The sequence below is a fragment of the Ylistrum balloti genome, unplaced genomic scaffold, assembly GCF_031769215.1.
Source record: "Ylistrum balloti isolate Yb309-2 unplaced genomic scaffold, AGI_CSIRO_Ybal_v1 Utg369848, whole genome shotgun sequence".
Taxonomy (NCBI): Eukaryota; Metazoa; Mollusca; class Bivalvia; order Pectinida; family Pectinidae; genus Ylistrum; species Ylistrum balloti.
Window position 1 is genome coordinate 643,855 of NW_026782002.1, and position 15,461 is coordinate 659,315.

The 15,461-nt window shown below is 34.5% G+C and overlaps 1 protein-coding gene across 1 annotated transcript; it reads right to left on the minus strand.

Moving 5' to 3' along the window:
• Positions 1 to 8,455: 8,455 nt before the first annotated feature.
• On the minus strand, positions 8,456 to 11,834 carry LOC132545462 (sodium-dependent glucose transporter 1-like). The gene is made up of 4 exons (XM_060209144.1): positions 11,601 to 11,834; positions 9,804 to 10,089; positions 8,816 to 9,233; positions 8,456 to 8,483 (listed from the first exon to the last, which is right to left on the minus strand). The coding sequence occupies exons 1-4, from the start codon at positions 11,832 to 11,834 to the stop codon at positions 8,456 to 8,458; spliced, it is 966 nt and encodes a 321-aa protein (XP_060065127.1).
• Between the last annotated feature and the right edge of the window lie 3,627 nt (positions 11,835 to 15,461).

Consider the following 15,461-nt stretch of genomic DNA (forward strand, 5'->3'; position numbering starts at 1 on the left):
TCCGTCTCGAGTGAAGTTGTTTTCAGGCGAATTTCTTTGTGCAATTGAAGAGGCAACGTCACTAGAAAGTAAAAATGGTGAGGCAACCATTGGTGACAAGAGTCCTGCTAGAGATAACGCTGCCAAAAATATATTTATATACACTCTACCACGTGCTGAAGGTCCCCATATAGAAGCTGCAATAGCCGTCAGGACTGAAAGTTGAGATTGTATTTGGATAAAAGATATTCCTTGCTCTCATAAGAGAACGATTGATAAAGATATTATATGTACTTTTGTCTTTGGTATAATTACTATATTTGAAAGGCGATCAGACAGATTTATGATTTAAAAGACATGCTCATGTAATGTAATAATGTTTATATATTTTTTCATATATACTCACCTACAGCCATAACTCCATTACAGAATCCTAGGATTAGATGAGCAGCTACCATGAATTCATACATACCACACCAAGGAATAAGAACAAGGGTGGCACTGTTAATGGACATAACTACGACTAGTATGAGGAATTGGTTCACTTTAGAGTACAGCATTCCTCCGGTGAGTGCTCCTATCACACGACCCGTAAAGTATGACGTCACAAAAGCAGATCCCTTTTCTAGATCTGTGCCGGAAATGTACTGAATGTCAAGAAATGTTGGTCCTGCAAGGCCTTTGTTCCATCCCTGGTGAAAAGTATATTTAATGTATATTAGTAACACTATATAATTCCTAGTAAAGAGTAATTTTTTTATAGTATATCGAAGTAAAAATATCGTCTTTAAAATATTCATTTAATCTGACACAGATGATATTTTTTTAAGATGAAAATAGATTGCTATATGCTTGCCAAACAAACCGTACCGAAAAAAATAACTACTGCATTCTCACATCGATTTTACATTTATAGTGTTTGTAAATAAATCTCTATTGGTAACTATTGGAGTATTCTTGAGAGAGAGTTTTACGGTCGTCATTAGAACCTCATTGAGATTCTATTTCTTTGTGTGATATGAAGTTGGACATTTTTGATGCTCGTTATGATGACTAATAGTTTCGTTGTTGTTTACCTTGTACCTATTTGGGACCATTACTAACTAGGATTGACCAAGATTTGCATGGCGGGTGTCGTCGATGAAGCAAAAGACGCTTACCCTTCCGAAATATATAGTCTTATGCCATTTGTACTAGGCTTTGAAGGATGAAACAGTTGTATGATGAAGTTTGATTAATAATTTGACTCTGTGTAACTCTTTCTTTTAATGTGTATGATTAAAAAAAATATGTTGGTATTTTCTGTTTTTTTCTAAAACACTGACCAATGCTTTATAATAAAGTCAAGTCAAGAATTAAAACATGGAATTAGTATAACGAGATATTTGCCCCTAATGAAAATGTAAAATAAAACATATACTGTACATACCAGCATGGCATGAGCGAAGGCAACACAAACACTTAGTATGACCTTGAAACGGGTAACCTTGTCAAGTCGAACTTCGTTTAGGAATGACTGATGTTGGTCATCCAGACTGACAGTTTTGGAACGGCTTTCTTCCTTTTGATCTTCCTGGTCATCATCCCGTAGTGAGATTTTTTCATGTTCGGTACAATTGTAATCCGACCCATTTTTCTCTCCTGTCATTTTTGTTTTCTGGTGAAATATTTCAAAACCTTAAACATTAATACTTTACATATAAATGTGTTTTCGCGAGATTCAAATTTCGTGGTTGTAATAGAAAATGAGTTCATATGACATAACCAGTAGACGATGAAAGTGTGACGTTTCCATGACACTGGTCAATTGTCTGATAAAAGTTACCGTGTAGTCATCGAAACGCCACACTCAAATCTTCAACTGGTTGTGTTATAAGAACTTTTATTCTATTGACATTACCAACCAGAAGAAACTGTTCCGAAATAACGAAAATAACCCCCCAAGAAATATTATAGTTTTACGGTAAAATTCTCACATACGATACTTGTAAACGGAATGTATACTAACGGAAAAAAGAAACTGTGCATCACTAAAATTTAATTATCTCGGAAACTACCGAACGTTTCTCAATCAAATTTCATGGGCATATCTATCGTGTCATACCACACGCTATCACGTGATTAGGTCACCTACCGCACGTGCATTTTGCGACCTACCCGGGCAATATGATCAACACCTAATTGGAAGGCAGTACACGTGTCAGTGAATACCTATCGTTATTTTTGTGTTAATATCCCTCTGTGGGTACCATATGAACCAAAAAACATCCTAGTTTCAAGAAAAAGCGATCTCTGATAATGCCACGGTTGACGGAAAATGAGCGTTTGCGGATAATCGGCATGCTTGAGGCAGGAATGACCCAAAATGACATCGCACAACGTTTCAATGTCCATAGGAATACCATACAGTCTTTAACAAGACGTTATCGGCAATATGGAATCACTCGGGATAGACCGCGTTCAGGACGTCCGCGTGTGACGTCACATCAACAGGACAATTACATACGGTTAACGCATCTAAGGAATCGTTTCCAAACGGCCAGTTTAACGTCCAGGAACATTCCTGGACTAAGAAATATCCACCCAAGAACCGTCCGTAACCGATTGAGAGAACACGGAATCCGGCCGCTACGCCCCGCCATACGTCCTGTATTGCAGCAACGTCATCGCCAAGCAAGATTAGCGTGGTGCCATAGGCATATCCGATACACCCAACGTGAATGGACGGGTATTTTATTCACGGACGAGTCGAGATTTCACTTAGCAGTAACGGCTGTAACAGAGTGTATCGCCGTGTTGGAGAACGATTCCAAGATGCCTATATCGTAGAACGACGTTCTTTTGGTGGTGGCAGTGTTATGGTCTGGGAAGGGATCACTACCCATCGCAGAACTCCTCTTGTGTTAGTCCAAGGTAATTTGACCGGGATTCAATACAGAGATGCTATTATTCGACAACATGTTGTGCCCTTCATACGTGCCCAACAACGTCAAGTGACGTTACAGCAAGACAATGCCCGTCCGCATGTTGCTCGTGTTGTTACCGACTACTTAAACCGACAGAACATCAATGTTCTTCCATGGCCAGCCGTCTCGCCAGATTTGGCACCAATCGAGCATGTGTGGGACGAGATGGAACGTCGTCTACGTCAGCTGCCTAATCAGCCAATGACGTTAAATCAACTCGGCCAAGACTTGATCAGAGTGTGGAACAATATTCCCCAGCACTTCTTCGGCACATTAGTTCGCTCCATGAGACGTCGTTGCCAAGCTTGCATTGACGCAAACGGTGGACACACTCGATATTGACATTGAGAACTCGGTTTTGACCCCATAAGGATTTGAACCCCTGTGAAATGAATTGTTACTCAAATCAATTTGAAAATCCATATTGATTTTGTTGTAATGAAATCAATAAAGCAACATGCATACTTTTAACCTAATATTGTAAGAATTATAGATTTTATAAACGTTTCTCCGGTGCACAGTTTCTTTTTTCCGTTAGTATATTTATACAATAATTCAGCGATTAAAACAAGCTGCAGTAATAGTGCACATATAAATACCTAGAGTAATTTAATAAATATCCAATTTTTTGAGATTTGTTATTATTCATAAAATTTCAATTCTTAAATACTCATCTTTACTATACTGCTGCAAAAATCGTTTTATACATTGAAGATAACACGCTAAATTCCTTATGCTTTATTTACAACATTCATTCACAAAAAATCTTAAATCTTTACAACTCTGCTTCGATGAATGCATCAGGCAATGGAAAAAACTCTGCATTACCTATTGAATTATTTACATATTGAATATAACAGGCCTCCTTTTACTATTTGGGGTAGGTGGACGTTATCAGCCTTATTGGAAATAACAGAACACTGAAAATACACACGAGCTTCAATTACAAGAGATATGTTTTATCCCCTTGTACAAAATATCAATACGAGTTCGGAGATGCCACCAGTTCGTGTGTTGAAGATGCCACACGTTCGTGTGTTGAAGATGTCACTAGTTCGTGTGTTGAAGATGCCACCAGTTCGTGTGTTGTAGATGCTGTAATTTTTTCAACGAGGAAGCAGCTGTCATCTAGCTGTGTTGTATTTATATAGAATTAACCAAAACTATATTGATATTGTAGACGGATTTTCTCAAAGGAAAGACCATGTATTGTAGTGGTGCTATTAATAATGCAATACTATTCTACATTATCCTTGAAATATACTTTAAATAATTATACAGATAAAGGTTTGAAACATCACAAAAATATGTACAGCTATAACTATTACGAAAGTTATTTAAAATTCAAATCCGAGATCTAAGTTATATGAATCATAATACTTTTGCATCAAGTACCGATCATAACTACCTTCTTCAATTCGCCGCCACCGCAATATTTTCCAGTGATCAACTGTGCTTTATCGTTAAAAATACAAGTGACTGTCACCAGAATGATTTTAAACGTGACACATTATACTTTGCTGATTTGCCTCCATCGACACTCAACGCTTACGGCTTTCAAGTAATAACACTTTTTTTTTTAAATACGTTATAGTTATAGTTCATAATTACCTCTCAGTCCTGACCTCATTTATCATGCAGGGTCACACATTTCTATGACCAGGTAGACCATACATATTCACCATTGTCTTTGGGTAATAATTTAATAAATTAAATGTCTACTATTGATGCAAAAACATACATCGATTTCATGGCGTAAAATAAACTTTACGTTTAGACAGCACAATTTCGATGTATTTATTATTACTCTGTAAACATTTACATATTATTAGATCCGAACACCTATTACATATTGTCTCTTCTACTGATATATAACATGGGACCAGGGACAACTGTATTTTACACACAGTGGTCTCTTCTACAGATATATAACATGGGACCAGGGACAACTGTATTTTACACACCGTGGTCTCTTCTACAGATATATAACATGGGACCAGGGACAACTGTATTTTACACACCGTGGTCTCTTCTACTGATATATAACATGGGACCAGGGACAACTGTGTCATTTACACACCGTGGTCTCTTCTACTGATATATAACATGGGACCAGGGACAACTGTGTCATTTACACACCGTGGTCTCTTCTACAGATATATAACGTGGGACCAGGGACATCTGTGTCATTTACTCACCGTGGTCTCTTCTACTGATATATAACACGAAACCCGTGGCTATTAGTAAATTACTGGCTAGAGTGGCTGGATTTAAAGATCGTACAAAAGATACACAATTAAATAGCACCTTTTCATACATGCTTAACAGACGAGACGTTGTTTGGAGTAGTACATTGATCTGAAACGTGTATCTGTATCATCATGCAGGTAGTATTATTATTAGTACTACAACTATGACAACACTCCCCTTATATTTGAAGCTAATGTGTTGATGTGGCATATACATAATTCTGCATACTTGGTTCTGTTGATTGAACGAACAACTTCGAATTTATTAGTCAGGGCATGTCATCTATAGTTTTGATACTGTGACCAAGCAAATAAAATTGTCTCCCGAGGTCCGAGAATTAGAAAGAACACATAGATGTTTATATATTTATTCATCATCACTCTCCAACCAAAAGGTGGCTGTCCGTCCCCGTTAAATCTTTGACCTCGTGGATATGTCGTATTGTATATAAAGAATCAATTTTGATAATCCACAGACGTTCATAGTGTTTTATATTTGTAACGTTTGTAAATTGTAATTTGTAAAATTGGCATTGCAAGTTCGTACCTTTTTGAAGCAGGCAACAAAAAATGGCATGGGATGGGAATGAAGGTAGTGAAAATTGCCACACACCGGTACTTCGAGATAGTGGCAGGGAAGAAAAGGACGACGAAAATCATCTCAACTGGGACCAAGAAAGCAAAGATCAATCCTTCATTACAGAACTTCGTCGCAATCAGGTAACACGCTTCAATGTTGTACTGAGTGTTTCTATAGCATTCGCATACTCAATGTTGGTCTGTATTTATATGATTGTCTTTTTACTGTTAAATACGACCACGTACTACTACTGTCTAGAATATATAATAATTTACGATATTTTGGTTTGAAAGCCATAATCATTCCTTATCTAAAAGCGAGTCAGAAAAACGAAAGCATAATGAATATCTACACATCAATACCTTTGGAAACAAAAAAATAATATGTGAAACACTAGATACTTGGTGATGTGATTGAATTGTGTAGCAAATAATTTGTATATACAAAATGTAAATTTGATACTCCAACGGCCATTTCAAAATAAAATTGCCGTTCATTTTTTATTTGACCAATGGTGGTTAAGAGCTCAATCAGGGACGGCGTCTCTTGATATTCTAGATATTTCAGGTACAGGCATTGAAAAGGGCTCCAACTTTCTGACGTCAAATTTCACAGGCCGTGTTTTAGGATCTATACTTGGAGGATCTATTTACTTGAAAGTCTATCTATCTATAGTCTTCTGCTAGCTCTCATCCCCTGGTGCACTATGTATGAACTGATGATAACAGCATATCTGATTCTGGGTATCAGCAGCGGAACAATGTCTGTAGGTAGGACTAACATTTTAAACAATGGAATAAATGAAGACGTTTGAAAATTAATTTTACTTTATTTTGTAAGGTGTCACAATATGTTGCTATTAATCAACCTGATTAATAACAGGCAATTCGCACTCTGCACGCGCTTGATTGCGTTGTTTTCTGTAATTTTAATACACATTGATCAGTGCATAAGGCAGTGCAGTAGATACTCCAATAAACAAAAGTATTGACAGCGTTTGCAGTCTCAATATGGGGGACTGTGATGTTATAAAAATATATATTTTCTGCTGTATTATGGAACGCGCATCTTTAAAGTTCTGCAAGAGTTATCGGACTTGTTGTGATTTCCAGTTTGTTTACTTGTGTTTTTCAGTACAGCTAGGAGCTGTTTTACACAATTATCTTCATGTGTCATTTAGATCTAGTGCTAACCATTGAGTAAGTACCATGTAAGATGTATGTACATAACAGTAATTTAGTGCATTAACTGTGTCAAAGTCGATAATCTTACCTAGAACTGGGATTTATTCGAAGCGTGATTTGTAAACCGGAACACGTGTTTGCTTGGTAGGCCTTCTGATGCATTGAGATTTCTGTTATAAATCGAACATTTCATTAATTTCAGTTTCCTACCCTCTCCGGAGGTTCTGTGTGTGATACTGCTGTCCTCCCCGGAGACAACTCTTGCATGATAAACAGATAAATAAAAGTTTGAGACACCACAGGGACTATAAGAAGAGGACGAGTTCAATCAACCATGAATAGATGGGAAATGTGTATAATACTATGCTATTCAGAACTGCTGTAAACAATAGTTTATTTAATTTAAGAATTTACGAATTTAAAATTAAATTGGAGACTGCTTTTCTATTGTGTGTGACTGTTCGTCTACCTTCTGTTCATTCCGGATTATTTGAGTATGGTGTCATTTTTAGTGACGTGTGATTTCAAGGTAGTAGTCATTATTTGCTATAAAAACATGCTTTTACCTTTATACTTTTTAAAAAGGAGCAGTTTTTGTGATCATGGTACGCGGAATCCTTGGTTTGCAAACTGTTCGTGTAATTTTTTTATTCTCTATTGGTGATATTTTGCTTGCGTGTTATTAGTACTGAGTTTGAATTATGATTTCGTTGGCATGATTAAACTTTCTTAATGATATTTTCATACTTGTTTTTCGATATTTGTCACTAGATCATTTGTAGTCGTTATATTAATCTTCATAAAATATTGACAATGTTGATTTACTATTCCTATTTGAATTAGGAAAAAATTAAGTTAATGAAGTTCAAACGAAAGATTAATGTGAAGTATATTGTCATGAACAAACAAGTATTTTGTTTACTCTATTGTTATCATATTATCATGAATCACCTTATTAAATACCATTTTTAATACAGATGAAGTAGAGAGGCAAACTAATCCATGTTTAATTGCTCACAAAAAACATATTTAACCCCTTCTGGTGTGAATCAATATTTAAATAAACAAATTATTGCGGGGAAAATGATAATGCTGATAATTAGGAGTAAAAATACCCAAAATATTTACATTTTTAAAGACGGATGTATATATAAATGTAAACAATGTACGAGATTGTAATAGGTATCATATATTATGTTATTATTGGTCGTAATTACGATGTATTTATAGAAACTAGAATCAATAAAGAACAAAATAAAACATATCACGTATCAACGTTTGTTCTTTATCACTGCAAGTGTGTAGAAATATATAAACAACACATTTACAAAACTAATAAATGATTTACACATGCATAGCCATAAGAACCACACCATCGAAACCTCTTCCATCAAATATCCGCACAACACTGGACTTAATAAGAGAGTGATGAACGCCGTGGACATGATGTAAGCGGATACTTTAGCATTCATTGTAACAAAGTGTTCATTAGTCCAGCTAATGAATGTTGGCCAGACGACGCCTGCTGTGAAACCAATCATAAATGTTGAAATCCATAAACCCACTTCTAAATTCAGATAGGCACTGATTATCATGCAAACAAAACCAAGTGAAAATAACAACACAAATGTCAATAAAATCGTCTGGGACTGCATCATACGAACTAAAAATACTCCGACACATCTGGCGCTAAATTTTGCAAAAAAGTACACCGACGTTAATAATGATCCAGATGTTTTAGTCCAATTTAAATATTCAACACAAAATACTGTTAAATAACCGCTGAAAATAAAATCAACCGCTGTCACAACACCAGAGAAAATACCTATGTTAAGAAACTGAAGATATTTTACAAACTTTGGGAGATTCCCAACAAAGTTCAATTGTTTGTCATTCAGTGGCTTTTCTGTAACTCCTGAAGATGTTCTGTACATCACCATGAATGGAAAAGCGGCTAAAATAGCTAGTCCTCCTGAGATCGAATATGCAATGTAAAGTCTTGATTTTGGTTGTGGAAGTGTAACATTCATTTGGTGTCCAGTAGAATTTTCATAAATGAGGTATGACGTTGTAGGACTGACGGCATAATATTCAGAAGAAATGTTAATGTGACGTGTCTGAACGAGACTGCTTTCCTCTTTTTGTTGAATAAGAAATGGCGCAGTGGCCACTGGAGCAAGAAATGCAGAAATAGAGAAAATCGCATTGATTACTTGAAGATAAGAGCGTCCTCTAGTTGTCGGTCCCCAAATGGAAACAGCCTCTTTCGTTACCACTGCAAAATAAAAAAAAAGGTATTTGTAGGTATTGAAATGAGTTAAACATAATATGTTATTTAGATTAAGTTTGCTAAGAACAGCTTTGGAGTAGTAAGCTACCAATTTCGCTTTTTCATATTTTTATGTTCAGCGAGCAGCCTTTATACGACATCTGCATAAAGAGTGAACCTTTATATATGCCGATGTTAACAACAATAAATATCTGAATATCATTTAGAAAATATCATGTCGTTTTATTTCTAATGATGTTTTCAATGAAAAGACCGTTTCCCAGTTTAAAAACTGAACGAAACAAAGGGAATGAAAGGCTTATTTATAAATCATGAATTAAGAGAACTGAGGTGTCTTTGACTTCAGAGCATATACAAAAATATTGAAATTTTCGTATCCAGTTGAGTTCTGATGTTGTTTTCAGTGAGGAAGAACAATTTTCAAAATTGAAAAACAATCTGAAAAATGAAATGCTTAATAGATAAATAATGAACAAATAAAACGTAGTCAATAATTGGTCAGTTGTCAAACTTCTGATTGGAATATTAAATTCTACGATAGCTAAACTATCTCACCCACTAAAAGCACGCCGCCGGACATCCCATGAAGAACATGCGCAGCCATCATTACGTAGAAATCGAAACACCAAGGAATGGCCACAACAGTTGTAGTATTTGCCAATAAAGAAAAAACCAATAACATATATCTGTTTATTTTTGTTGATAAAAATCCTGCAAGGATTGGTCCAATCACGCGACCAGTAAAATACGATGTCATGAAAAACGATCCCTTTTCAACGTCACACCCGGAAATAACTAAAAGATCAACAAATGCTGGCCCAAGTTGTCCTTTTGTCCATCCCTAGAAATAGAATAATTGTTCAAATGAAAGGCATTGCTTGTATCATATTCTGAAAAACAAAAACTCATTTAAACATTCGCTATATCATTCTTTATCATTGTAACTACTTTTTTTATTGGCCAGACAGGTCATTTGTGACCAAATGTAAAAAAAACGTATAGCATGCTACAAGAAGTTTTTACACTTTTATTTCCATAAATATATTTATTTCGAAAACCTTACATAGACTTACAGTCCTGGCAAATTTAGACCGAAAATGGCCTAACCTCAAAGAAATTGCAACAGAATAGTTTTTATCAGTTTTGTCTAGGACAATGTCTAATGCATACAATATCAAAAGTCGCCATCAAATTTCCAACGGGAACATTTTTTTTTTCTGTTTCAAATACACCTATTAATTATCTGTCTTACTTGCATTTTCTCCGCTAGACTACGCGCATTAAAACGTAGTTTAACGGAGAGTAGGAAAACTACCATAGGCAATTCAGTTTACATGTATATCTTACTATCAATTTTTGGAATATCTCTTAGTTTATCCGTTTTGAAAAATTGATCGACCTCATCAACTGTTGTATCAAAAACTAAAAAGAAATAAAAACAAAAAAGGCTTTAACTTAATAAAACCTAAAACTCAAAAAAAAAAAAAAAAAAAAAGAGTAAATAAATAAATAAATTAAGATAATATGCGATACTACGACCCGATCCTAGATCCTAAATGTTGTTAGATTATGACCAAAGGGAAGTAAGCCATATCTGTTCAATTATTCAAAATTCAAAAGAACTATTAGTTGTCAGAAATTTTAAGATGTAACATCCATCACTCGTGTCTGACTTGGTTCTCCAAATATATTAATGGTGCTTCACACACTTCTATGAAGATCATAAAGACAATCGGTTTTTGCTGCCAAGCTTTATATTGAAGTAAACGCTTACCTTTCCGGAACACTCGGCCTTATTTTTCTTAAATATCTTTTTCTCCTATGTTGCCCTAGTTTCACCGAATATTAGTTTGAATTAAGATTCTGATGAGATGTCGGTATTTTCTTGTTCATGAAGATGCTAGTCTTACATACACTAAGTCTTCTGTAACCAGTTCTATTATCATTGCTTTTTAATAGAAAACTACAGAATTGCACGTTCATCTACTTCATACAACAGATAAATAACTCGAGTTCAAAAGTATTCTATATATTCTGTTTTGATTCTAAAGCTGACCTTATTGTTTTTCGAAGTGACACTCACCTGTATTCATAACAACTTATTATTTAAATCATTGGTGTAACAGCGTTTGATAATTGCTGTTTATATCAATTGGGAATTAATTGTCTTTCTGGTAACAAGTTAGCAAACGTATTTATAATGTCGGAACATAAACATTGACCTACCATTACAAAACCAAAACAAATGGTCTAATCCAGATCTTCATGCAAGAGTTTGATATTCTTTCTCTGTTAAAGTTTTCATAAATTGTCTTTTTGTATGAAATAGATGGTATATTTGTTTATACAAACCAATATGTTGAATGCCATGGATACACATATACTCAAGATGACCTTAAACCTTGTGTCTGTGTTGTGTTTGAGGTCTTGCAGAAATGGTGTCGACGTGTTCAAAGCCTCATTGCTGACACGTATGTCTTCAACCTTCTCTTCTTTTTTAACAGCCGTATCACCATTGAAGTCTTTATGAAGTGGAAGTAGTTCATGTTGGACTACCTGTACACCGTTCGCTGCAGTATTTGTCATGTTAGTTGGATGATAAAGTTATTCTTGATCTGTACAAAGAAGATATTCATATAGCCGATATAATGCTAAAAACAACAAAGTATTTTAATTGTTTTTCTTCTGAATTATTGTTATATATAGTAGTTGAATGTCTACTTTTTCGTTTATAAGAACACTGGTGATTTATAAATCAAAATGTTACGTTTTTATGTCTCATTCTGTTTTGAAATATAGTTGATAAATAAACAAAAAAGTGCATATTGTTAAGGTAACTAAAACAAGAAAATCCCTTTTTACGAAATGAATGATTAAAATCAGTTATACATTAATATTTCTAAATTCAAAATAACATATGAACTGGTGTACAAACCGATATCACGATTTCCTGTTTCCTGTATACTTTGTATATAAGCACAACATGTATATATCTTCAAATTCAAATATATACGATTAGCTCTTTAGCGAGACATGAATGTGAACCAATTGACTGATAAGCGTCCGAGTGTTCTTGACCTCAAGTGATTCAAAGCTAGGTCACTAGACTAAGTATATAGTAGAGTTGACAAAAGAGCCTACGCATAACTTGTAATTGTCGTCCGTCAGCAATTTTAGGGTAATCAAAGCTTCGATATATTAAGTAAATATATATTTTGCATATTAATAAAGCTATCAAACCAGTATATTGAAACAGTGGGGAGATACCAATAAACAAACACATAATATTTTTTAACCATATAATGTGTGCTTTCATTTTTCTTCATATTTTTCAATATTTTCACATATGCTTCTTTTTAAAGTAAAAAAGTATAAACACAATATGTTTAAAATTCGATCTGACCTTTAAAAGGATATGATAACATCATATATAGGTAGCCGAACTTGACATGAATGATGTACTGCATGGCGCTAAAAAGTGAAAAATATGGCGTACGCTACACGTTTTATAAACAGAACAATATGTGTCTACATTTCGATAGCATGTATCTACACGTATGTACAATGCATCCATTTTAAAACTTGTTAGTAGGTCAGACTCTAAAGCAAAATGCTTGCATTGGTAATGATCCTGTTGTCAACAAACTGATAATGTTTTCATATGAGAGTGATTTGATGTCTACAAACACTTCTATATTCAAAGATAAACCTAGAATATTTGACGTCATAACGCTAGTCTAACACTATGATAGGAATCCTTCAAACCATGTTCAAAATAGGTTATTGTTTACAAGCAAATTGTAACGATACTCTGTTATTACCACACAATGCAAAGTTCTTTATTGTCGCCAATTGGTTACTATTCGCTATTGTTAAAAATGTATCTAGTTCAGTCTTATATCACACTGTATATAGCTCATTTTGACATAACACAAGCATTGCAATTCATTGATATTTACCTCGACCCCTCTATTTTACATAATATACAATGTTCACTTTGATTCAACGTTATATCAAGCTCCCTATTATTCCATCCAGTTGTATTGTATCAAGTTTTTATTATACTGCATAGCATCACCTTCACGTTTATTAACAGTATATCGAGTTCACTACTATATTTTTCAATCTTGTGACAGTTTGTATCATGCTCACTATTATTAAACAGCGTATCAGAGTCAATATTCCCAACTGTATCAAGTTACAATAATTCAACTCTTAATCATGTTCATCATTTTTCCACACTATCAAATCATTCAACGCTATATCATGCTACTTTTATAGAACCCTGCATCAAGTTCATTATTGTCCTACACTGTTATTACACAACGTATCAACACCAGTATTGCAAACAGTATCAAGTTCACTATCATTCTAAAATGTATCAAGTTCACAATCATTCTACAATGTATCAAGTTCACACTCAATCCACAACGTATCAAGTTCACTATCATTCCACAATGTATCAAGTTCACAATCATTCCACAATGTATCAAGTTCACAATCATTCCACAATGTATCAAGTTCACAATCATTCCACAATGTATCAAGTTCACAATCATTCCACAACGTATCAAGTTCACAATCATTCCACAACGTATCAAGTTCACAATCATTCCACAACGTATCAAGTTCACAATCATTCCACAATGAATCAAGTTCACACTCAATCCACAACGTATCAAGTTCACAATCATTCCACAATGTATCAAGTTCACAATCATTCCACAATGAATCAAGCATTCCACAACGTATCAAGTTCACAATTATTCCACAACGTATCAAGTTCACAATCATTCCACAATGTATCAAGTTCACAATCATTCCACAATGTATCAAGTTCACAATTATTCCACAATGTATCAAGTTCACAATCATTCCTCGCTGTATCCTGTTACTTTTATAAAACACTGTAGTTCGCTACTATTCCACACTTTAGCATGTTCATTATTATTCCATGTTAAATTTAGCTCACTATCATACCACATTATTTTAAGTTAACAATTATTCCAAAGTGTGTCATATTCATTGTTAATACACATATTGCAACATGCTCCTTCTAACTATATATACTTTTTCTTGATGTCACTCAAGAGAAATCGTTGATATTAACGTCCATTATGTAAAGATACATGTATCTGGACGTACATGATCACTCAGGTGTGCTACATGATTCATTTGAAAAAAAAATCCCCATTCTCATGTTAATTTCTATTTCGCCTTTCCTTCTACAGCAAAAACAGTTTCTGCATCAGCTAAATATCATTTCATTAACATACTAATAATAGTAACTTAAATCACGACTTACAAAATGGCCTTTGTTTACGAGTCACTATCGACATGTATCGTGATATTTGGTCTCACATTTACATATCCCTAATGTGTGTAATTGTATCACAATATCGATTGCAGGGAGAAAGCTTTAAACAGACGCGCAGTGACATTTTCTGTTCTATATTTGGGACCACATGCTATGATACGGTCCAAAATAAAAGAAGTCAGTCGTGACCCATAGAAGACAGTGACCTGTTAAATGAACCGAAAGGCATACTTGAATGAAATTTCACATATGTGATAATGCGACTCTTGAGAAGTTTAAAGGTAAAGTCCTACGACGTCAATAACAAAAATAAAGGAAAATTTGAAATATTTGACTTTCATGGGTTTTTTTTCTCCTTCATCTAATTCAAACCTTCACGAAATGATAACGAACAATTAAATATTGGCTCATACTTACGGAATTGATTATGTAAGTGTTCGTTACATTGCTTGATTTCCAAACGAGACTTCCACTGTTAGATTTGTTATTTTAAAAGCATTATTGTTATCATTTTCTTTTATTATAAATGAGGATAAAAAACAACAAAAAACGATAATGTAAAAAGAAGGACAAATATCATTTATAAAAACATATATCATATCATAACTACACAAACTGGTACTGAAGTGTCATCAACAGTGTACAAAGATTGACTTACGCTTGTGAAATTCTAAATAATATCACTGTACCTGTTTCAATGGAGCAGATCTATAGACCCAATGATTTCTGTGTGTAGTCTACAGCACCTTTACCTTCGAGATCTCATCGTTTCAGTAGTACGGTATTGTTCCTTATATGCCCGCTAAACATGGTTGATCTTTGTAACCTCAACTGAGCTTAGTGGTAGGAAGTCGGAGGTCACTTGTGTTTCCCTCAGCACGGACAGGCAATGTTCA